The sequence below is a fragment of the Manis javanica genome, chromosome X (genome assembly GCF_040802235.1).
Source record: "Manis javanica isolate MJ-LG chromosome X, MJ_LKY, whole genome shotgun sequence".
NCBI lineage: Eukaryota > Metazoa > Chordata > Mammalia > Pholidota > Manidae > Manis > Manis javanica.
Window position 1 is genome coordinate 92,433,913 of NC_133174.1, and position 25,865 is coordinate 92,459,777.

The 25,865-nt window shown below is 40.9% G+C and overlaps 1 protein-coding gene across 1 annotated transcript; it reads left to right on the plus strand.

Annotated features, from left to right (window-relative positions):
- The first annotated feature begins 7,039 nt into the window (after positions 1 to 7,039).
- Positions 7,040 to 18,027, plus strand: LOC118971121 (protein ARMCX6-like). Its single transcript, XM_037011421.2, has 3 exons — positions 7,040 to 7,105; positions 15,603 to 15,723; positions 16,868 to 18,027. Exons 1-3 carry the CDS (start codon positions 7,040 to 7,042, stop codon positions 17,419 to 17,421), a joined length of 741 nt encoding a protein of 246 aa, XP_036867316.1. The 3' UTR covers positions 17,422 to 18,027.
- Positions 18,028 to 25,865: the final 7,838 nt, after the last annotated feature.

Consider the following 25,865-nt stretch of genomic DNA (forward strand, 5'->3'; position numbering starts at 1 on the left):
GCATCTATGGAGATGATCATATGGCTTTTGTCCTTCTTTTTGTTGATGTGGTGGATGATGTTGATGGATTTTCGAATATTGTACCATCCTTGCATCCCTGGGATGAATTCCACTTGGTCATAGTGTTTAATCCTCTTGATGTACTTTTGAATTCTGTTTGCTAATATTTTGTTGAGTGCTTTTGCATCTATGTTCATCAGAGATATTGGTCTGTAATTTTCTTTTTTGGTGGGGTCTTTGCTTGGTTTTGGTATTATGGTGATGCTGGCTTCATAGAATCAGTTTGGAAGTATTCCATCCTCTTCTGTTTTTTGGAAAACTTCAAGGAGAATGGGTATTATGTCTTCTCTATATGTCTGATAAAATTCCACGGTAAATCCATCTGGCTCAGGGGTTTTGTTCTTCAGTAGATTTTTGATTATCGGTTCAATTACATTGCTGGTAATTGGTCTGTATAGATTTTCTGTTTCTTCCTTGGTCAGTCTTGGAAGGTTGCATTTTTCTAGGAAGTTGTCCATTTCTTCTAGGTTTTCCAGCTTCTTAGCGTATAGATTCTCACAGTATTCTCTAATAGGGATCTGTCGTGATTTTTCCTTTCTCATTCCTGATTCTGTTGATGTGTGTAGATTCTCTTTTTTCTGTTAGTAAGTCTGGCAAGGGGCTTATCTATTTTGTTTATTTTCTCAAAGAACCAGCTCTTGGTTTCATTGATTTTTTCTATTGTTTTATTCTTCTCAATTTTATTTATTTCTTCTCTGATCTTTATTATGTCCCTCCTTCTGCTGACTTCAGGCCTCATTTGTTCTTCTTTTTCCAATTTCAATAATTGTGACTTTAGACTATTCATTTGTGATTGTTCTTCCTTCTTTAAATATGCCTGGATTGCTATATACTTTACTCTTAGAACTGCCTTCTCTGTATCCCACAGAAGTTGGGGCTTTGTGCTGTTGTTTTCATTAGTCTCCATATATTGCTTGATCTTTATTTTAATTTGGTCATTGATCCATTGATTATTTAGGAGCATGTTGTTAAGCCTCCATGTGTTTGTGAGCCTTTTTGCTTTCTCTGTGCAATTCATTTCTAGTTTTATACCTTTGTGGTCCAAGAAGTTGGTTGGTAGAATTTCAATCTTTTTTGATTTACTGAGGCTCTTTTTGTGGCCTAGTATGTGGTCTATTCTGGAGAATGTTCCATGTGCACTTGAGAAGAATGTGTATCCTGATGCTTTTGGGTATAGAGTTCTGTAGATCTCTACTAAGTCCATCTGTTCTAGTGTGTTGTTCAGTGCCTCTGTGTCCTTACTTATTTTCTGTCTGGTGGATCTGTCCTTTGGAGTGAGTGGTGTGTTGAAGTCTCCTAAAATGAAAATATTGCATTCTATTTGTTCCTTTAATTCTGTTAGTATTTGTTTCACATATGTTGGTGTTCCTGTATTGTGTGCGTATATATTTATAATGGTTATATCCTCTTGTTGGACTGCCCCCTTTATCATTATGTAATGTCCTTCTTTATCTCTTGTTACTTTCTTTGTTTTGAAGTCTATTTTGTGTGATACTAGTACTGAAGCACCTGCTTTTTTCTCTCTATTGTTTTCATGAAATATCTTTTCCCATCACTTGACTTTTAGTCTGTGTATGTCTTTGGGTTTGAGGTGTGTCTCTTATAAGCAGCATATAGGTGGGTCTTGCTTTTTTATCCATTCTATTTCTCTGTGTGTTTTGATTGGTGCATTCAGTCCATTTACATTTAGGGTGATTATTGGAAGATATGTACGTATTGCCATTGCAGGCTTTAGATTCATGGTTACCAGAGGTTCAAGGTTAGCTTCTTTACTATCTAACTATCTAACTTAACTTGCTTGTTAAGCTATTATAAACACAGTCTGATGATTCTTTATTTCTCTCCCTTTTATTCCTCCTCCTCCATTCTTTATATATTAGGTGTTTTATTCTGTGCTCTTTTGTGTTTCCTTTGACTGCTTTTGTGAGTAGTTGATTTTATTTTTTGCCTGTAGTTAGTATTTGTTTGGTCTGCTTTCTTTGCTGTGATTTTATTTTCTTTGGTGACATCTGTTTAGTCTTAGGAGTGCTTCCATCTAGAGCATCCCCTCTAAAATACCCTGTCGAGGTGGTTTGTGGGAGGCAAATTCCCTCAACTTTTGCTTGTCTGGGAATTGTTTAATACCTCCTTCATATTTAAATTATAATCATGCTGTATATAGTATTCCTGGTTCAAGACCCTTCTGTTTCATTGCATTAAATATATCATGCCATTCTCTTCTGGCCTGTAAGATTTCTGTTGGGAAGCCTGATGATAGCCTGATGGGTTTTCCTTTGTAGGTGAACTTTTTTCTCTCTCTGTCTGCCTTTAATGATTTGTTTTTAATTTGTGGTTTTTGTTTTACATTTGCCTGAGAATGAAGGTGAGGAGATATGACACCCCAAAGTATGCCACTTTGGCATAAGGATTATTTTGAATTAAAAGCTCTTGAAAAAAAAACAGTTACAAGAAGGACACTCTGACGTCCCCTTTTCTTCCTGAAGGCATTAAATAAAAATCCAGTGTGAAAGTTGTCCTTCTGAAACCAGGAGGAAAGACACATTCTTATCAACAGACATAGGTATTTGAGGCTGAGAGAATTCTGTACAAATAGATTTTGCTAAATAACCTATCTTCCTTTAGCCTCCCCATATTTTAGTTACTTTTACATAATTGCCTCTCCTCCTTCAACCTAATATTTAAGAATTTAGTTTTGCCTTCTTTGGATCTTCATTTCTTTATAAAGGCTCCTATGTCAAATAAAACTTATGTTAATTAAATTGGTACCTTTTTCTCATCTTTATCTTTTTTCAGAGTCTCAGCTCAGACCTCAAGATGGAGAGAGGAAAAGTTTTCCCTCTCCTATAAGAGCTAGAATCAAAGCACCTGTGCCTGGTTTTAGGTCTGTAAATATTTAAGTAAGATAATAATAATAATAATAATAATAATAATAATAATAATAATAGTTTCAGACAATACTAGAAGCTCTTGAGTTTTCTCTTTTTTAGAATATTGCTCAAATTTGATAAGCAGTGCATTTATGTCAAAGACATGCATATTACACAAGAAAAGAGGTGAGTGGGGCCTAATATTTGTCAGACACTGTTTGGCATTTTATGTAGTTTCCCCTCCCCAAACACTCAAATCTCTTCAACAATCCTGTAAGGTAAGTATTATTATATCTTTTATTGTAGAAGAAAAAAGACATGGAGAAGTTAGGTAAGAGTCCCAAGATCACTCTGTTAGTAAGAGGCAGAGCCAGTGGCCTTTCAGGTTCAAGCAATTGGTTGCTTTAAAATTGCTTAGTATGGAGCCAAACATCTGTATAAGGTGTCCATAGAGTCTCAACATAAAACTACACTTGATGAAGACAGATGGAATTGAGATTCTTTATGTCAAGTCCATAGCTTCATAGATAACCACAGAGCAAGGCGTAGAAGAAAGAGTGAAGTTTTAGGAGTTGCCAATAGGTGAGGCTCAGTAGAGGAATAGAGGAACTGATATGTATCTTGTTGCTCCTATGTGTCAGGTAGGATGAGCGGTTTGGGAATGGAGCAAATAATAATGACTTCTCTCCTGATATGTTGGAAACAGGATGCTGAGTGATGTGGGTGCCTAGGGTGTAAATGAGGCTATCCTGAGTAACACAAAGCCACCTTGAGTCAGGGGCACAGGCCAGCCCAGTGTCCATCTGTTCTCCAGTCTCTCTTCTCCTCTCCTTCCTTCCCTCTCCCTCCCTCACACTTCTCCCTTTGTTTCCTCCTCCTGGCACATTATCAGAAGTGCTCTCTGTGCTTCTGTGTCTTTTGGGGTGATTGTTTAATTCCCATGACACCAGGTCATGCACCAGTGGACCTTTAATACAGAGTAATAGTTATCCTGGCTGTGGCAATATGGTGCCCTGGGTGTGACTGGATGTCAAGATTTTTTGGAACGCTTGTTGAACAGAAACTGAGAAGGAATGAGTCTTAGCAGTGTGGCACAGCGCTGTGTGCTCTGCATGTACTGATGTCATCCCACACTAGGTAGCTTTTAGAACCGAATCACCTGGGCTTTGGAGAGTGCTTGTGAGGCAAAGGTGTGGCTGCCTGGTCCAGGCAGGCCACATGGCTGGCCCAGCCACACGCTGATGTCCCAATGCTGTCATATCTTGAGGGATGCCTCTCAGTCACTTTGGAAAGGGCACAGTGCTAGGACTGTGGCTGCTCCGGGGGACAGAGAGAATGGAAGCTCCTGGGAAACCAAGGGAATTAGAAACTCAGAGGATAACTTGCTGTTTGGGTTCTGTGCTCATCTAACAGTTTCAGGAATTTAAGTGGGTCTATCCCTGTCAAATGTGTTCAAAGGCAACTTTACAATGCTGAAGTATAGTTTTTATATAAATTGTCACCCAAAGCATAATATTTTAAGGTTCAGGAAACTAGTTTTCTTTTTTTTAATTCAAATTTTACTGGCCTTGTTTCAAAAAACATCTCAAGTGTAGATTTAACAAGTTGCTGTGGTTCAGACAAATTTTATGTTCTCTGGAGTGAACTTTGACCAATGAAGACTGCCTACTCAAGAAAGGTGTCAGAAAAATTTTTGGCCATTCCTTCTCTAAAGAGAGACTATTCTTAGATGCTGTAATTTTTATTCCCTTACTGAAGACATCATATGATGTAATCAGTTGTGCTTTTGTTGAAAAGTTCACTCTCTTGTATTTGCTTTCCCTCTTTCCTAACCTTACTTCCATTTTCCTCTCACAGTTAGTTCTTTGTATTATACATCCCAAGGTAAACTTTTGCTCTGGGCCCTGTTTTCTAGTCTTGAGCTAAGAAGTCACCCAAACTATTAACTCTACTTTTAAAAAAATGAGTTGTATAATGTAAGACATTACCAATAGTAGCTCAGTGTACCATGTCTCAAAAGTAGCAAACAAAAATAATATTTCTTCTTATGGAGAAAAATAACATTTTACAAGTAACCAAAGACCAATGGAATAAAAAAAGTCCTTCCACAAAGTATGCTGTTTGGGAAAGAGAAGTGTTGGGAATAGACATCTACTTCATAACAAACACAACTGCATTTCTAACATATAACACAAAAATTAGAAAGGAAGACATTGAAATATGTTTATAAAAAGTTCAAAGGAAACAAGAGTCTATTTTTATAACTAGAGGTAGGAAGGACCTTCCTCAGCATGACCAAAAACCTAGGAACCATAAAGGGAAGATACGAAAGATTTGGTCACCTACAGGTGATCATCTAAACAGGAGCAAAAAACATGAGCAACACTAAATGAATGATATATCCACCTTCTTTGACAACACTAATATCTAGCTAAGTCAGCTTTCCCTCATTTCCCATTAAATACACAACTGTATGATGATAATTTGGCTTCTGATGTAGACTGATCTTAATGAGAGAAGGTTCTGAGCAGCAAACACTAAGAATCTAGTCTACTTGGTAATCCTATCTTTTATAGTAACATAAATTATCATTCTGTTTCTTATTTCCAAAAAGAAATTCTAGTTCATTTGATAATATGGCATGTCTTTTGTGAACTCATAAATGCTCAACAAACAGGAGGCTCTATGCCCAAAGATGCTTGTATTATACCTACTCTTTCGTTTTTTTTAAAGTAACAAAACTTTATTTTACTTTTTATTTATTTTTATTGAGGTACATACAATAAAATGCACAGATCTTAGCATACAACTTGAATTTTGACATATGTGTACACTCATGTAACCATCATCTAGATGAAGATAGCAAACATACTAACTTTTTCCCCCTTCAAGTATTTTACCCAGCCCCCCATCCTCCTCCCCTATGGCAACTACCAGTCTGCTCACTGTATTTATGAGTCTGCTTCTGTTTTGTTTCTTTGCTATTTTTTGTTTCATTTTTTAGACTCCACATATAAGCAAAATTGTACACTTTTTCATTTTTTAAAATGTAAATGGTCAACAGGGCCAGAGAGTTACATTTAGCATACTCTCAATGGTAGATTAAATTACACGTACATGAACCTATAAGAGGAAGGTTACCTCTCCAATAAAGCTTCTGTCCCTCTGCCCTGCCTCCTCCCTCCCCTCCGATCTATCCCCCCCCCACACATTGTCCAAGACCTTAGCACAAGGCCTGAGAGGGACCCAGTGGAAGGTTAAGCGTGGAGGCATACCATTCTGAAAAGCAAGTATCTGTCGTCCTGCTTAATACCACATCTCAGGGTAGGCCAGACCAGGGACCGTTATCTGAGTTTTCTGCACCCTAAGAAGGCAACAATTTATTCTGGTTTAGAGCTAAGGAAGAGCCACAGTTTAGGAAAAGAAACCAGAGGAAACCTTTAGTCTGGAATGCGATGTAAAATAAATGTAAAAAGATAGCAATGAAAATAGTAACCATTCTTAGAAAAGTCATTCTCAAGGGAACTTAGCCGGCTCCATTGGTTGAAGTCCGGGCATTAATTCCACTCTTCTTTCATGGGTTTAGTCTGGATAGTTTGCAGGTGCAATAGTTTCTTCTTGTTAGGTGACACTTTATTAGGTCATTCTTCAAACTGTGGCTTGAACAACAGTGGCAGTGGCAGAAACAGTATGGATCATTGCTGAGTTTCCTTTGGCTAGTAAGTAAGGCGGTTGTCAGAGGCCAAGCAGATCTGTGATGGCACATACATTGAGTCGGGAAAGGTTGTGATGCTAATAATTGTGTTATGAGTCCATTATGAAAGACCCTAAAGCACCATGGTGATAGGATAAAATATACATTGGGCTATGAAAATTTTACAGTTTGTAAAAGGTGGTCTGGATCAAAAATTCTGAGTCAACAATTGAAGTACTCATAACATCTTCTGTCTCAGAATACATGACTATGATTGAGTTAATCAGTGCATTCAAGCATTTTCAAATCTACTGCCTAATCTTTTTCTCTGAATTACACAATGTGATCTATGCCTTTCAAACAAAGATAGGACATTGGTGTCCTAGAAACACAAAACATGCTATTAAAGCTTGAAGACATGAGCAGTACTAATCAAACATTTTTGCCTGCGTCTGCAAAAGAAAATGACGTCCTGTCTGACAAAGTGAGTAGGATGCAGATATAACTGTAAAAAAGTTTTTGAGTATGAATAGAGAAAACAAATATAAGTATAAAGTGGAATAAGTATAAGAGGGACATTGCAACTGAGAACTGCTTGAATTCTCATTGCAGCAACTGACTGACTTGTTTTGGTACATTATTTCTTTGCCATACTTGTGGATTATTTTTATTATTATTATATTTAGTGCATGTATATTCATTAGTGGGATTAATCTATAGTTTTCTTTTTTATATCATCAAGTTTTAACATTTAGAATATATGGTTTGAAAACTGAAGGAACAAAATAGCAGCAGACTCAGAGACTCCAAGAATGAACTAGTGGTTACCAAAGGGGAGGGGTGTGGGAGGGCAGGTGGGGAGGGAGAAGGGGATGGAGGGGTATTATGTTTAGTACACATGGTGTGGGGGATCACGGGGAGAACAGTTTAGCACAGAGAAGGCACATAGTGGATCTGTGGCATCTTGCTGCTCTGATGGACAGTGACTGCATTGGGGTATGGGTGGGGACTTGATAATATGGGTAAATGTAGTAACCACATTGTTTTTTCATGTGAAACTTTCATAAGTGTGTATATCAATCATACCTTAATAAAAGTTTTAAAAAATGTATGGCTTGATTTTTCACTTACATAATAACATGTTGATTAAGATAAATTTATCAATATTTTCCTTTATTTTGTTTTATTCTTTTAAAAATAATTTTCCCATACCATAGTTCATGAAGATTATCTACATTATCTTCTAGCAGCTTTATTGTTTTGCCCTTCACATTTAGGAATTGACCTGGAATTTGTTTTAGTAGGTGGTGTGAAATAAGAATCAAGATTCAACTTTTTCCCCTTATGGATATCCAGTTGATCCAGCACCATTTCTTGAGAAGACTATCCTTTCCCCACTACACTAGTGTCACCTTTGGATCAACTGTTGTCATATATGTATGGGTTTATCTCCAGACTTTCTATTTGCCCATTGGTTTATTTTTTTATCCGTGCACCAATGTCCTTGAACCCTGTCATAATTACTGTAGCTTTATAATACCTCTCAATGTTTAGTAGTATAAATCTTATTTACTGTTCTTTTTCAGGATTTTCTTGGTTATTCTTGGCCCTTTGTATTTCTATACATTTTTTTCAAAATAAGCTTGCCAATCCAAAGGGTGTGTTTGTTTCTATGCAGAAGATCAAGGCTTAGCTTGGCTACCCAGAAAATGAACTAAGATACGATATGAGGAGGAGCTTCCAGCATCAGCACTCTCTGGAGGATTTGTGCCAGGGGGATGATCAACAAAAAGCCTCCACAGGGATCTGGGCGATGCTGCGGTTGTGGCTGCATCCACCCCACCGTTTCCTGGACTTGCCATTGGAATGAGGAGGGAGATGTCTAGGCTGGCATGTGCATACAGTGAGACAACGAATTTGACCGAATCTGTACTGTTGGAACTCAACCAGGAGTTGGGAGGGGTGCAAGTTGTAGCACTCCAAAATCTTATGACTATAGACTATCTACGGTTAAAAGAACATATGGGATGTGAACAGATCCCAGAAATGGGCTGCTTTAATTTGTCTGATTTCTCTCAGACTGTTCAAGTACAGTTGGACAATATCCATCATATCATAGACAAATTTTCACAAATGCCTAGGGTGCCTAAATGGTTTTCTTGGCTTCACTGGAGATGGCTGGTAATTATAGATTTGCTTTATGTCACCGTATTCCTATTATGTTAATATGTGTGTGCAAATTAGTTAGTAGTTTAAAACCTATACATACTTAAGGTACTCTACAAGAAGATATGTCAAAGAAATAATCAATCCTCCCATGTTTTCTTCCATATGCTACCTCTATAGCTTTTCTTCTTCCTTCCTAATTACAACCCTTAAATAGAATTCGTGCCTCATATCGAATTTACCGAGCATCATAATTCCTCCAGGTGGTAAAGATACCTCGAGACAAGTGCTGGGCATAGGAGTCACAGGGCATAAATCTGAAAAGAAGTAAAAAGCTAACCTTTTCAAACAATATGGTTTCTCTCTCACTTACCAACCTTACATTTCCCTGTATGGCCCCGGAAGATGACTGGTTAGCCAGAGACGGTAAGATTCCTCAAGGGAGGAACAACCTAAGACAGGCACAGTCGCAGGGGGGCCATCAGGTGAGAAATTGGGGATAAACAGAGGTGAGGCTCAGAACCTCATCCCCCCTGCTTTGAGAGAAATCTTCTGCATCCGTGGATGTTTTGCCCTTGTCTAGCTTGGATTAATACTTAGTCCATAGGCACACACCTGATCATCTACATTTGCCCTCTTACAGCACTAAACTATGTTTTCTTCCTTTATCTTGCATCTACCTACCACTTCAGCATTTTATTAAAAATAAAAATAGTAATAGTAATAAAGGGAGAAATGTGGGATCAACATATAAATCAAGTATAAAAATCAAACGAATATTCATATTTGACCTGATTGTTTATAGTTCATAATGAGTGATCAAAACCGAAAGTTTCTGTGATGACTGCCCTTGTACTGTTCACCATGTAAGAACTTATTCACTATGTAACAATTCGTTCGCCATGTAAGAACTTGTTCGTTATACTTCAGAAGATTGGAGACTGATGAGAATTAGGCTTGAGATGGATTAATGATTGTGCATTGAGCATTGACCCCCCTATACAGAATTTTATTGTTGTTAACAACCATTTGATCAATAAATATGAGAGATGCCCTCTCAAAAAAAAAAAAAACCCAAAAACTAAGTGTTTGAAGGGGGAATGATAGGGAAAATTTACAAGGACAGCAACCTAGCGGGTGACTCCACTCTGTCTCAACCCCCTTCCTCAACACAAACAACACTACAAGGACAGTAATTTATGAGGTGGCTCCCCTCCATCTCGCCCCCCTCCTCAACCCAAACAAAAAAACACTCCCTTGGTTTCCCGCTCTGTAAGCACTGGTTCCCAAGGTTCACTCCCTAAACTTCCTCCCCCTTGCCTGCTTGCTTGCTGCGCACGTAGGAATGTTACAGATAAGGAAGCAGAACTGTATAAATTGCTCCCTTTTCCTTTGTTTGGGGCTCGGACTTTTTGGGAGATTACTCCCCTCTGAGCCTGCCAGTGTGAAATAAAGCCTCAACACTCCAAGAAAAAAAAAATGAAAACACAGCCATGAACTAGGAGAAAATATATGTAAAACACATACTTGATAAAGGAATAGTATCCAGAATACAGAAAAAACTCACAACTCAAGAAAACAACAACCTAATTTTTAAAATGGGCAAAAGATTTGATATTTCACCAAATAAAAAATACAGATGGCAAATAAATACATAAAAAGATGCTGAACATCATTAGTTATTATTGGAAATGCAAATTAGGCTACCATGCCATGACCATTAGAACGGGTAAAGCTAAAAATACAGGTTATACAAAGTGATGGGGAGAATGAGGAGCAGCTAGAATTTTCATATGTTGCTGGTAGGAATGCAAAATGATATACTCCCTTTGGGAGACAATTTGGCAGTTTCTTGTAAAGTTATGCATACACTTACCACACAACCCAGAAATCCCATTCCTGGGTATTTACCCAAGAGAAGTAAAAACATATGCTCCCACAAAGACCTGTGTGTGACTACTCAATGGCAGCTTTATTTTAATAGTCCCAAACTGAAAACTACCTAAATGTCTATCAACTGGTGAGTACATATACAAATTATGGTACATCTATATGATGAAATACTACTCAGCAATAAAGAGTAATAATACATGCTGCAACACAGATGCTCAAATGCATTATAGAGTGAAAAAAGCTGGGCACAAAATCCTGTATAGTGTATGATACCACTCAGTGACATTCTGAAAAAACTAAACTACAGGGACAGGAAGCAAATCAGTGGTTGCTATAGGCTATGGTGGTACCTGGGAAGGAGACTGATTACAAAGGGGCACAAAAGAACTCGCTGGGATGATAGAAATGTTCTATATCTCAACTGGGATAGTTACATTATTCTACACATCTGCCAAAACTCAACACATTATACATTTAAAAATGGTGAATTTTACTGTCTGTAAATTATTCCTCAATAAACTTGAATTTTAAAAGAAAAAAAAATAAGCTTGCCAATCAACACCCACCCACACACACACATGCATGCACACACACACCACACCTGTTTGGATTTTGACTGGGAGTGCAATGAATCTATAAATGAATTTGGAGAGAATGAACATATTTACAATATTGAGTTTCCCAACTCATTAAACTGATATACCTCTTTATTTATTTAGGTCTTTTAAATTTCTTTCAATAATGTCTGAACTTTCATCTTCAGATTTTCACATATTTTGAGTATTATTCTCAGGATTTGATGGGTTTTCAATGCTATTCTAAATGGCTTGGTTTTTGAAATTTCATTTTCTAATTGCTGCTGGTGTACAGGAATAGAGTGAGTTTTTAAAATATATTGACATTGTATTGAGTGGCCTTGTTGAAATCACTTACTAATTTTAATAGTTTACTTACAGATTCTTTTGGATTTTCTACATATGCAATCATTTTATATGTGAATTTTGGTTATCTTTCTTCCTTTCCAATTCTTGTACCTTTTATTTCTTTTTCTTCCCTTATTGTACTGTCTAGCACCTCCAGTATGGTGATGAGTAAAAGTGATGATAGTGGCCATCCTTTTCTTGTTACCTGATCTCAGGTGGAAAACTCCCAATATTTCAGCATTAACTATGATGTTTGTTTGCTTTTGTAGATAGTGTTTACCAGCTCTCTTTTGATTAGTGTTTCCATAATAAATATTTTCCATTCTCATACTTCCAAACTTTCTGTAAGTTCAAGTTTTAGATATAACTTTTCTGAATAGCATATTTTTTACTTTTCATTTTTGTTAATTTCACCCAATCTTGCAATATTTATGTTTCAATTGAAGCATTTAGTCTGTTTTTATGTAATGTAATACCTAATACATTTAGGGCTTAATCTCTTATCTTATTCTGTGCTTTCTATTTTACCAGCCTACTCTATGTTCTAATTTCTTTCTTATCTTTTTTTGGATTTATTGAATTTTTTAAATCATTCCATTTTCCTCTATTAGCTTGAAAATTGTACTAATTTACTATTGTTTAGTGATTACCCTATAAATTGCAATATACATTCTACATTTTTCAAAGTCTACTAAGAATTAGTCCTTTTACTGTCTTCCTAGACAACTCACAGGATTTAAAACCCTAACCCTACTTATCCTCACTGCTATTTACATTCCATTGCTGTCATGTATTCCAACTTTCTATATATTTTCAACCTATTTCTCTCCATATTTCAATATTTTGCCATTCTTATCTTTATTTTGTATAGCCAAAAACTGTTTAGATCTACTCACATATTTACTCTTTCCTTTTTGCTTCTTTTCTTCTCGCCGCATAGGAAGATAAATTTCCATTCTGCTTGAAGAACAACTTTTAGTATTTCTTCTATTAGGAATTTTCTAGTGATAATTTTTTGCCTGAGAATGCCTTTCTTTCACCTATATGGGTGAAGGATATTGTCTACAGGTATATAAATCTAATTTGGCATTAATGCTCTCTCAGCATTTTAGGAATATTCTTTCCCTGTCTGACTTCCATTTTTCCTGTTAAGATGTTAGCTACCAGTCTAATCGTTGCTCTTTTGAAGGTAATCTGAGATTTTTGTTTTATGGCTAATCTTAAGATATTTCCCTTGTCTTTGGTTTTCAGTAGTTTTACTATAATGTGAATAGATATAACTTTCTAAAATTTGTCTTGCTTGAGATTTGAAGGGCTTCTTGAATATGTGTCTTGGTATTTTGGAAAGTTCAGAACATTATCAACCACTATTTCTTCATATATTATTTTTGCTTCATTCCTTCCCTTCTCTCTTCCTGAATTTCAAGTATACCTACGTTAAACCTTCTCTCTCTATTTTCTGTCTCTTACTCACTTCTACTTATTCACCCTTCTGTGACTCTGGGATCCATTGTGGGTAGTGTCTTCCAATCTACCCTCCTGATCAATAATTTTCTTTTTTATCTTTATCTACTCTGCTGTTAAATCTATCCATTCAGTTCTTAATTGTGATTATTCTGTTTTTCAGTTCTAGAATTTCTGTTTTATACTTTTTTATAGTTTCCATTTATCTGCAGATATTCTCTATGTTGTCCTTTTTCTCCTTAAGCATAGAAAACATGTTTATTTTAAATCTATGTCTGATAACTCTAATAACTGAGACCCACACCCACAAATCTTTTTCTATTGTCTGTCATTTCTGGTGGCTTTTGTTAATTTTGCCTTGTCTTCTTGTGTACTTTGTTGTTTTCTCTTGTGTGCCAGATACTGTATTTTGCAAAACTTCAGAAATAACTTGATGCTGATGTTATTTCTTTCCAAACAGAATTTGCTGTATTTGTCTGCTAGGCACCTAGGACATTAATACACTGGCATTACCTTAATTTCTAGTGACTGAGATTGTTCAAAGTTAAACTGAAATCCTTGTAAAAGCCTGTCTACCTCTTGCTCATGCTGACTCTGAAGTACAGCTCTTTCACCATCACAATACAAAAGCACTGGGCTTTGTGAGGTACACTACTTGGCAAAGTTTGGATTCTAATATCTGCCTCTATACCTTCCAGAGGTCATACAGAACTCTGTACAGCCTCCCAACAGACCCCTCTATAACTGCAAATGCTCCATTGGGAAAAGTGGCCCTAACATTAAACTCAACTTTCTGCATTCCTTTTTGAACCACCTATTCTTCAGTATTTTGTTGGCTCTCTAGTGCTTTCAGGTAAATAAAAAAAAGCATTTTGTCCAGCTTCCCCAGATCAGCAGGAGGATAAGTTTCATTTACTCACCTACCACTTCACTAACTGTTGGGACCTTTTGGTCAATTTTTGTTAAAGTATACCATATATACAGAAAAGTGGAGAAATCCCAAGTCTTCAGCTCAATAAATTTTCACAAAGTAAGCAAGAAACAAAATATTAATAGCACAATGGAAGCTTCTCCCATGCCCCCATCTAGTCAATAATGCATTCCAAGGTAACTACTATTCTGACTTCAGACATCATAGTTTTGTATGTTTCTTAAGCTTTATGTAAATGGATCACACAACATATACCCTTGCATCTGTTTTCTTTTGCTCGTATTGTGTGATTAACCCACACTGTTGCATGTATGATATTCATTGTCATTAGTGAATATAAACCCCATTTGTGAATGTATTTTATTTACCCATTCTACTATTGATGGGTATTTGGGGTGTTTCCAGTTTGGAGCAATTATAAATAGTGCTACTATGAACATTCTTGTACGAGTCTTTTGGTGAACACTTATAGGCATTTCTGTTATGTATAAGGTTGTGCTTATTTTTTATCTGAAGACAAAAATTAAGATTTGGAGCCTAGAGTGTGGTGAACTCAGCAAGCTAAATGCTGCCTTGTCAGGGCTTGCGTGGAAAGCCAGGTTATCTTGTGTAAGAGACAGATCTGTTCATCTCCATGTCCCAGTGACATTCACATGTACCACTGCAGCTAGAATGTGTTTTGCCTTGAATCTCATCCTTGGAATAACCAGTGGTGACATTTTGGCAAACATCACTCCAGAAAACTCCCTGTACATATAAAATCATGTACAAATCATTTTTTAAAAGCAAGTATTTTGAAGAAAAATGAGCAAATCAATCAATAAATATTTCAAAATCTTTCTCTGAATGCCTTATTTCTTGCATTCTGCTTTCTCGTGGATCCAAGAAAGATGATTGGTATTAGTGGCTGAGAGAAGGGGAAGTGAAAAGATGAGTTGTCGCCCTGTATTCTAAGAGAAGACAGAGAAGTATAACAAGAAAAATAGTTGCTCCAGACGAAGATAGATTCCTTCCCTGGAAATTAGAGGAAGGCAAATTTTAACAAGATGGAAAAGAATTTTCTTTTGGCCTCTAGGATTTGTAAAGAAAAAAGTGAGTGACATGTCTGGTGTACTGGGAGAAAGGGGGAAAGGAGGGCACACTCTGGCATTAGTGCTGATGGGAGGGGAACTTGGGGATCATGGTTTTTTGGTGACATGTATGTCAGGCAACCAAGAATAGTGGAGAGGTGGTCTTTTTGGTCCAACCATTAGCTCCCTGTGGCCTTAGAGAAATATGTTTGTAGCCTAGTGAAGAAACTGCTTTGGTTAAGTGCAGGTTGGTGGGAGAGTGAACATTGCTTGGGGAATTGTAGGGTCAGGGGTAGGGCAGTGATTAAAGGGGCAGAATCAGATTTGTCTACACTCCCAGGTACCCACCAGCTTATTTTAGTTCTCTAAATGGTGCATGTGGTTGGGGTGGAGGGAAGGTCATGCTAGGATCCTGGAATGAGAGGTGAGAGTCTTTTGACAGAGTCCTCAATCAATAGAAAGTAGGAACTATGGACTACCGCCCAGCAGTGTGCTTGGCAATCCTTGCCTATTGGTTTGCTTGTGTGTCTGTAGGGGGCAGCACAACCCAGGAAAAAGGAAGAGGAAAACCTTACCGGAAATTTAGTAGAAACTGAAATGAACATTCCTTCAAAGAAATGTGGGGTCTTGAGCTGGTCACAAGGTGGTGGTAGAGGTAAGCGTGAAACCAGAACCCACGCTCCCATTCTTGTCCCGTCTTCAGAAAAGCATTACTTAATTCCAATCTTTTCTGGCTCTGGAAAAGCAACGTTAATATCTCTTGAGTGGAAAGAACAGAAAAATGGGCATTTGAAGGGAGAGAAAGGTCAAGAGAGTGGCTGGGGGACAGGCGAATGGAAAACATGGGCATTTGTCGGGGAGGGTCGGGGTGATGAAAGTATTTGGAGGGCACAATGGAGGATGTGCCTGAGACGAAAATGAAGGACATTTGGAAACTAGATTTCTCCCTCTGGAGAGAAGGCACTTACGTGGCAGTGCATCTACCAGCCTCCATTCTCTCTTCTCTGTCTACTTGTAGACATAAATCCAGGCAAGGAAGGAAGGAAACTGCTTCACACACAGTGTGATATCCTGGAGATAAGGAGTGCAGATAGAGATGGAGTTCAGAGTCAGAATGCAGGGTCTAGAGGCAACTCAACCTTTCCCTTTCCCAGCCTTTGTTCTCCTCCCCTCTTACTTTGGTGCTGGAAAAGTCAAATGTACCACTGAGAAAACACTGGGAATGAGCTTAAAGGAGGTAAAGAGGAAACAACATGAAAACGAAGACATTAAATCAGGAAACAGAAGTACTGATACCCTTGTACCCTCAGGGTTGACATGTCTATCTGCAGAGACTTAGATGGAAGCTCTATGTACATGCATTGCCCCGAGTACCAATGCAAGATGAGAGTGCAGTGTGTGTGGGGGAAGAGAACATCCAACAATCTCCTTCCTAGAGCACCAGAACTGCAAGGCTTTTTCAAGAGTGGGAGCCTTTGGTGACTTGTTGTAAATGTAGGATGTGCTTAAAATGGTAATTTCATGAAAACAAGTCTGGAGGTCAGGGCTTGAAGTTCCTGCAGCCTTCACCTACTAATCAGAGGCGGATACAACCACAGTAAGAAAAGACCAGAAGAATAGAGAGTTCAGTAAGAAAGGCAAGGGTTCTGAGATTAGTTAAAGATCCAGGAAAGGCAAACTGCTGGGTATGAGGCTGAATAGCCAGTAAGGACCCAGGGCCTCCTAAAGAGGATACCATCCCAATAATGAAAAATCACCTTTTCCTTAATGAAAGTGATGACTTTTTTGTGATTCTTGAGATATTGAAAATGTCACTTGTGTTCTTGACCTCTCCAAGTGTCCTTTCATTCAGGGTAAAATATTGTTTGCTCAGTGCAAAGACGCTGGCTTTTCATTTATCCATGATGTCAGCAGTCATTGGGCCAGCCTCTCCACTGGGAACTGCATCCCCACTCCCCACCCCGCTGTCAAGGAGAAGGCTTTGCGTGCCCTGGATAACTTGAACGCGAGGGCTGAAAATCAGAGCCAGATTAAGATGTACATCAGTGAAGTGTGTCGGGAGACTGTGTCACATTGCTGCAACTCATTTCTGCATCAGGCCGGATTAAATTTGCTAATGAGCATGACAGTTATTAATAACATGCTTGCCAAGTCCGTTGCAGACTTGGAGTTTCCTTTGACACCAGAGGGAAGAGGATGTGCTGAGGTTCAGGGTTTGAAACCGTTGACGGGTTTGTCTGAAAAGCCAGTCTTGGCAGGGGAATTGCTGGGTGCCCAAATGCTGCTGTCATTCATGTCCCTCTTTATCAGGAATGGAAACAGACAGGTTCTGCCGGGCACCATGGCCTCTTAAGTGGCCATCCTGAACGCACTGGAACTGAACCCGCCCAAAAGCCATTTGGTGAATACATGCCCACTTGTGCTCCCACTCAAAGACTCTGCAGTCTCAAAGATCCAGCCTCAGCCAATCGCCCCACCCTGGCGTGAAAGTCACACTTGCTAAGTGGAGGAGCACACTCTGTTTGGCCAGGCAGGGGCTCAAAGAGCTTTGAGTAGCTTCTTGGCGGTGCAGTCCGCAGGCAGTGCGCATTGACAACTACTCCCTTACAGCAGCCTTCTTCTTGTGGTAAAAGGGGTCATTTCAGCTGCCAGCTGCGGATACAGAGCATCATATTATAGCATCACGAGGGATGCCTTTCCTGTGCTGGCCTCCCTGTCTAAGCTGGACCGTTTCGTGGAGACCAGCTACATACCCGAGTTTGTGCTGAACATGCATTTGTTGCGGTTTAGGTTGAATTCTCTTTCATCTACTCTTTCCTCCATGTGAGCTGATGGACGGCAAGCCTATTCTTCAAAAGAGTACACTCCCTTTCTATGTGCTGCACTGACTTGACCTCATCCACCCATGCCTACATGTGTATGTATCATCAATAAAGTCGTGTGCTTTGATGGGCAAAAACGGGGCATGGAACGTGTCCTTGAACTTACAGTCTGCATGAAGAGAAAGACACAGAAACATGGTCAGCGCTAACTAACTGGGGCATCTGCTGCCTGACAGATGCACGCTGATCAGTGCTCACAGGAGGCAGAGGTAGAGGTGGGCTGCAGTGTTCAGGATGAGGCTCAGGGGGGCGCTGGGGGTGAGAGGTGAGGAGTGGGGGAGCAGAGGGGGCTTTGGTGGAATTAGGATGGCGTGTGGGAAGGACTGAAAGAGACAATACCCCTGAAGCAGGCGGCACAGTGCCTGGCGCCTGGTCCAGAGAAATGCCTCCAAGAAGCTGTCTTGCCTTGACTGCCAGCCTTGGGAGGAAGGTCAGTACCCTCGCGCTGACTGGCAGGGTGTCCACACACCCTTGGGGACCACTCAGCCACCCATCCTTGTGCATTTCATGCACTATTGTAGCAATAACGGTTGCCACTTGCTGAGTACCTTCTCTGTGTAGTTCTCTCTGTCCCGTGAAGCAGCTCTTAAACCTACGTGCAGGTGACCTCCCCTCCTTGGGATCCCAAGCCCAAATTCCTGGCAGGTGAGAAGGGCTGGCCCCTGCTTCCTTTGGGGGAGCCTCCGTTTTGCCCTACCCCGGGTACCTTCGGTGGGATCCAGGAAGGGGACAGTGGAGCCCTCCATGAACTCCCCGTGGGGGTGGTAGGGCAGATGCTGAGGGTGCTTGGCAGGGCCGTGGCTGGTCCGCCCATCAGGAGACATCCGTGTTCCCCCTACCCAAGCTCCCTGCAGCCCTGGAGGGAAGGAAGAACCCAGCCCTGCACACCACCCCACTCCATGGATCTGGGCAACTCACTCTGCCACCCTCCTCCCAATATTTCCAGACCCCTGCCAGCAGGACTTGGCCCCTGCATCACCAAAGCCAGGTTCCCTGCATGTTTCTGGTGTGTCAAGCAGTGGTGCTCTTCCTCAAAGCCCCGGCCTACATGGTCTGCAAGAAGATTCCCTTGGGCAGTGGTGCTTCTGTGCCTCAGGGCCACTCCTGGTCTCCCTGGGATGCTGCTCTGGGCCATGGCGCCCAGGGCATCTGTGCTCTGGAAGTGCTCTGCCTTCTGACTGCTCTCCTCCATCCAGAGCATCGTGTTCTTTCTTTCTTCTCCCTTCTCCCAGAGTTTGGGCTGCAGGTGGGTTACAGCTCTGCTGCCGGCACCCATCGCCCCATGCCTTGGGCTGACTGGCAGGCTTGGGCACCTGCCAGGTCCCAAGGCCATCTCTGGGGAATCCTCCAACCTGGAATGGGGACGCTGCCTCTGCCCAGGCCCTGGCGGCGTGGATGGCCAGCAAGTGACTTGTGGTTGCTGCAACACCACACCCCCAGCAAGTCTCCTGCATCCCCGCCCCTTGCCCCCAGGGGGCTTTTTGTAAGCTCCTGGGGCCCTGCCTTGTTTCCTGAGATCTGCTAATGCCACCACCCCTTTCTCCCAGGCGGGCTGGGCACTCTGCTTCCCAAGTAGGATTGCCCTGTAGACAACGCTGTGTCTGCTTGTCCTAGTGGAGCCTGCTTGGCCAATGCTATCTTCAGCGACACATTATCGCTCAGCCCCTTTAATCTCAGCACCAAGGCAGAGGAAGCTCTCTCCCTCCTGGACCTGGGTCCCACATTAACATGCCCTGCCTACTCCCCTGCATGCTGCCCAATCCCCGTTCAAGTGGATTGTCCACCACTGGCAGTTGTCCACCGTCTGCCAGACAGGCACCTGGCACTTTCAGAGTCAGCACTTTGACACAGCTGACTCCCTACGCACAGAGGGAGGGGCCTCGGAGACTTTCTGCCCACCTCCTGAGCGACTCTGCCACAGGGAAGCCTGCAGGTGTGGAGAGTGTCTCCACGGGTGGTGGACTTGGCCCAAGCCCAGAGCCCCCTCTCCATTTGCTGGCACCACCCTCCCCAAAACACGCCCCGTGCCTGGAAGCTCGGGCCTCTGGCCTGCCCTTCATCCTTTGCTTGGTTGCTGTGCTCACCAGGGCAGGAGCCCAGGTCCCGGTGGATTCTGCCTAGGGACCCGAGGGGAGTCGGGAGCATGCCTGCCCCTCAGGGCCTGATTCAGACATTCAGGGCACTGGAATCGCTATGGTGCCCCCTGCTACACTTAGCTCAAAATGAAACAGCCCGGGACCACCAGGCACAAAACTTACCTACCAGCCTGCTGCAGCTAACAGAGGGTTTTTTTCTGGGCCTCCCCAGGGTAACCATTTGACAAGGTCATCAAAGCTTGAGCTTATCACACTCTGTGGGGAGGTGCCCTGCCTTGATGGGGCTGCCCCAGCCTAACCTGTCTCTTGTGTAAATCTGGAGCTGCCCCCACAGACTGCCTTTTGGCTCAGAAAGGCCCTGGTTTTGCTTCTTATTCATCTCGTGCTTACGTCTACATCTGGTGCCTGTAGGTGCCTGGCTTGCCCACTGACTCCCAGGGCCCTCCCCAGCCTGTACTTCTGGCGATTTTGTGATTTGGCAGTCCTCCCCCGAGTAAGCGTACACAAAGGTTGCAGACATGAAGCTTCTCAGCTGATCCTTCTGGTCTCAGACTCTGCATCCTCACCAGACCCTCTGTGCCACTCTCAGAGCAGCTTCCATCACAATCCCCTCACTTGGAAGTGCCACCCATGGACAGGCGCAGCCCTCACCAAGTCACTCCCTGAGCCACCAGGGCACCATTCAGCTTAGAGCCTGACAGCTGTGGCGAGGACAGGCTCTTGCTTCCCTTCCAGGGGCCACTGGTTGGTCTAAGATGCAGATGGGCACTGCAGCACAGTGCAGCCCGGTCCTGCAGAGGACTGACCCATCCCTTGTCTGCTGGCCATGCTGCACGCATCACCTCCCGCTCTGGCGCTTCCCTCCTCTCTTTGTCCATGGCCTCCTGTTCACCCTGCAGGCTCATTTTCCCTTCTCGCCTCCTGGGTTTGTGTGTGGCTTGGGACATCCTTCCCCACTCCCCAATTACAAAGAGGGTCTCCTATACGGTTTGCCTATTCTTTCATACCTTTCCACGGAAAGGGTTGTCTCACAGACCTACTTGGGGTTTACTTTTGTGCAAGGGGGCCCCTGTGACCCAACCTTACTTCTTTCCCCAGAAGGATAACAGATCAGCCCCGCACCCTTCGTTCATCGCTCCCTTCTCACGCTACAGCGTGGCACACTCTGGGACCCTCAGGCAGCCAGCCCAGCTACCCCACTGTGGCTTTCTGGTAAAAAGCCCCTCCTGAGGCATACCTTTCCTCCAGGAACCTCTGGCTGATTCGGGGACCCTCAGCTCACTGGCTGGCCCATGGCAGGTGGCGTGTGTGTTGGTGCTTGTGAGCAGGCCTCTGCCCCAGGCACCTTCTCAGGACATACTCTGGCCCACAGGGAACTTAGGAACTCCCACCCTGCCTACTTTAGCGCCATGGGAAACCAGAGACTGGTTTCTTCCCTCACCAAAGTTATGTTATTTGTCTGAGAAAAGTAAAAGTTCATTTTCTATTAATACATTTGTTGCACAGTCCATTTGATGGCTATTAGTTGCAAATGAAGTATGGTTATTGTCACTTGTTGACCTCATAGGTTGCTATGGTTTTCTCAACCCTTGGATTGATTTTTTTTTGCTGTTGTATCTGATCAGTCAGGAATTTTAAGTTTTCTGTTCATGAAATGTTTTCCTATTGGACTTTTCATATTTTCATTTTACTTAGGAAAGTCTTTCACTTACCAAGGTTGTTAGGAAACATTTGCATTTATTTACCTCTAATACAAATATAGTTTCTTTTTTAGAATTAGCTCCTTCCCTACTCTACTAGTTTCATGTGTGTGTCATTTCATTTGAGGTCGAGTTTGTATATTAATTTTCTCTAAATATATAATTAATTATACCGATATCATTTATTGCAGAATCTTTTTTAATGTTTTTATTTAAAGTGCACCATGTTTACTTATTAACTGGCAAGTATTTGAATCTTTACAGTTTTCCCAGCAAAGCACATTTATTTAGATCCTTTTTGTCATTTACTGAAATTTTCTTCATAAGGAATTTCACCTTTCTTTTTGGGGTTATTCCTATGTTTTCTTTGTTTTTGTTGCTTTTGTGAATAGGCATGCTCTTTACCTTCTCCTACAATACTATGGTACTTTGACTCCGCTGCCTTCATCCTATGTGGCAGCACAATGGACATATCTGTCATATCTCCTCTTTTGGGAACAGCAGTACAAAAGTGGGATGGCAAGTTCCATACACCATTACTCCTAAAAAGGACAGAAGAGGTAAAGCCCAAGCCTTAAGCCACAGTGTTCCACAAATGCTCTTTTTCCAGAACTTTTCCTTATAGACTCTTACATTTCTTTCACTCGATTCTTATATCTTCTTGCTTCCTCTCCCCTGGCAGTAGAGTAGTTCAAACTGGTTCTTCTGGTTTATTCAATAATGTTTCTTTAACCCTGACAAGGTCTCCATTAAGTCTAGACATCAGTATTCTATTGTTCTTTGTTCTTGAATATCTGAATGGCATGATTTTGGAGAAAGGAAAGGTAATTTGATGGTTCAAGTTGTTACCACAAATAAGCATTCCAAATTATCATGTTACACAACTCCCCTCTGAATTAATATTTGCATCTCACAAATTCCAATTGCCAATGCACAAATATATATATGCAGAATTCTGTATTTTTCACTATCCAGTCCTTTAAATTGTGTAGTAGATGGATTTGGTGACTCACAACTTGGGAGGGCATGTGGAGGCAACAACGGAAGTAATAGGGGATGTCCCCACCAGCCTTCTCTTCCAGACTTTCTCACCCTGCCACTTGGGCTGCCCCATGTCAGACCCCACACTTTTTGCAGCTTGTTCTTTGGGAAGTGGGAAATTAACCTCAGTGCACTGAGATTTTCCCATAACTGACCTGGTCATTTCTAACACCCACCTTCTAGGGATTCAATCTAGGCATTGATTTGATCCAGAAGACATGCTGTTGCCTGTTCCTCCTTCTTTGCCTCTTTCTCCCTCTATAAAGTACTTTTCTTGTGGACACTTCCTTTAGGTCCACAACTTACAGCTTCTAGCAAAGATTTCTGGTCAGAGTCTTAAAAGCCAGCTTCCTGATGTATAGTGACAGCTTTTGGAATTTAGGGAATCTCTAAACTGGTGGCTATGTTTTAAAAATAAGCTTTGTGAACTCAAGTTTCTTGAGTCAGATACAGGCAGTAGCTTCCTTCTCTTTCTGTGAGTTTATAATCCTATTTAGTCTTAATGGTGAATGGGCTATATGAAAACATTATTTACAGGGGAAATCATTTATAGTTTGGCTTAATATTTTTATAACATCATCCCTGTTACATGTTAAGGGGACTGCACCAGATCAGGGTTAAGAATGGGCAGGGATGCCAGGGGACCAGTGGGGCAACCAGGACACTGACATATGTTTACTTCTGTCCTCATAGGGCCAGAACAAAGAGAGATGTATGTGGAGTTAGGAGGCTCTACAAAGCATGTATCAGGCATCTCACACAACATGATAGCCACAAGCCTGGGTGAAGACAGGTTAACCAATTCTTTACATTCTATCTTAAATTTAAACTTTATTTTAAAAAATAAGTAACATCCTAGTAGTTCAAAACTCAAAAGATAACAAAAGGTATACATTAAAAATCTCCCTCTCACCTGTCACCACTACCTAGTTCTTCTCCATAGGGGACAATGTTATCAATTTCTTGTGCACCATTCCAGACAGATCTTCATGTACATATATTCACACACACATAATAATCTTGCCAATCCTTTGACATCATTACATCAAAGAATTGTTTGTTGATTTATAGCTAAAAAGGATTTTATTGCATAAATATGCCATAATTATTTAGTGACCTCCCCTACGTGTGGATGTTTAGGGTCCCCCCCCATTTTACCTTGATGTTACATATAATGATTCAATACTTACACATATTTATTTTTCTTCCCTTCTCCCTTTCCCCTTTTCATCCACCCATTTTTAGTTCATTCAATTATATTTCTTAGTGTTTATCTTTGTACAACTCAATATACCTAGACCCCTATTGCCAGATTTGTCTGCTTTAGATGGTATCTTTTGACCCCAGCTACTAAGGATACAAAAACAACATATTTATATCACCTCTCACCTTATTTTTTCTTTCCTCTCCCTGTTCTTGTCAATTATATCATTTCTACTCCATCCAGGTTTATCCCCATTCCATTTGTTCTGTAAGCATATCACCACATTTATTTGAGTCTTTGTCCTAAATTTACATGGATTTGACACCAATTGCTAGACTTTTGCTACAGTGTCTTTTTCCCCTGTGTTTCTGTCACTTTTGTCTTCATCTCTGTGAGCGTTAAGTTTCATTTACAGTTTCCCTGAGGCCTAACAGCTCATTTTTCAGTTCATCCCTTTCTTGAGCTCTTGTTTAATTGCTTCCTTAAAACTTTTTTTAATTTGTGGTGAAGCTGTTGGTCAAATTTTCATCTACTTTCTTCTAGATGAGTTTTGTTTATCTGCCATGCCTTTTTCAGGTCCCCTTTATACTTTGTCCATTACCTGTGTTTATCTCTTGTGCCAGTGCCATTTTGAAGGTATTATTGAACCAGTTATTTACAGAATGTTCATCTAGGACAAGGGCCAGGATTGCCTTCCCTGATACTAAGAATTTTCTTTATGACCTGAGTCATTAGAAAGAGGTAGCTGTGGGACAGTTGAAAGTGCAATCTCTTCTTCCCCTTGTTGCTCAGGGGCAAACTATTCTCTAATGCTGCCTTGGGTACAGATTACTTCCTGCAAATATGAACTGTCTCTGTGACTCCTTATTTGACCCAATCTTTCTGTGGTTCTTACTATGGATCTCCCGTTCCATGGTGGTTCCTGCTGCCAACTTGTGCATGCTTCTGTTTTTTAAGAAGTACACAAAATTGTTAAGAGGGTAGATCCTATTTTAAGTGTTCTTATCACAACTTTTTTATAAAAAGGAAAAGAGAAATATACAAATAGCCTCTTCCCTTTCTGGAATTCAGTGTTGTCTAGTGGCTGACTTGAGAATGTAGAATTACAGCTAAAAAGTTTCTGGAATATTAACTGAACAGACTGTTGAGCATAAAATTAATCTACAAATTCATGCAGATGTTCTCTGTGAAGGAGTTAGAGCCAGTATACTGCCAGGCCTGGTTTGGAGAGAGCCTCTAGTCAGGCCCAGAAAGGCAAATAACTCCATGATCTCTGCCAGCTTTCCTGTGCTTTCTTACTACGCAGCACAGGGGAGCAAATGAACACACAACTGAGATTCTTCCTGTCCTGGCAGCTGAGCTTGTGCCTATTAAAAGAAAAGTGGATGACACAAAAGATGCTTAAATAACATCTCTTTGCATCTTTAGTTGAAGTGGCTTTTCATGATTAATTTTCTTAGCATTCATTGCACTCCATTGTAGTTTCCATTTCCTTTGCCTGCATTCCCCACTAAATGGTAAGCTCTTGAACCAAGAATGGTGCCTGTTTTGTTTACTATTGAATTTCCGTCTGCTTTTCTCATAATTAGTGCTCAGTTTCTACTCAGTTTGATTGGCTAGTGTTCAAGCTGCAACTCTGGTTCTGAACAGGAGTTTGTGCTTATCTATTTATTTTGGAAATAGATGTGCATTATGTTTGCAAAGAGGAATTTGTTTTAAAAATGTGTTAAAGAGTATTTACAATGTGGTCCAAATTAATTTTAAAAACGCAGATGTAAAAAAAAGACTAGAATGTTACACACTTTCTATTGTGAGGCCCTGATCTCAGGTCTCTTCTCTTTCCAGGAATCTCATCCACTAGCATGGCTTCAATT

Coding starts and splice junctions, on each gene's coding strand:
- LOC118971121 (XM_037011421.2), top strand. CDS start 7,040: ATGAGCAGTACTAATCAAACATTTTTGCCTGCGTCTGCAAAAGAAAAT. Junction 7,106..15,602: donor ATGACGTCCTGTCTGACAAA/GTGAGTAGGATG, acceptor GTGTGTCTGTAG/GGGGCAGCACAACCCAGGAA. Junction 15,724..16,867: donor GTCACAAGGTGGTGGTAGAG/GTAAGCGTGAAA, acceptor GTGATTCTTGAG/ATATTGAAAATGTCACTTGT.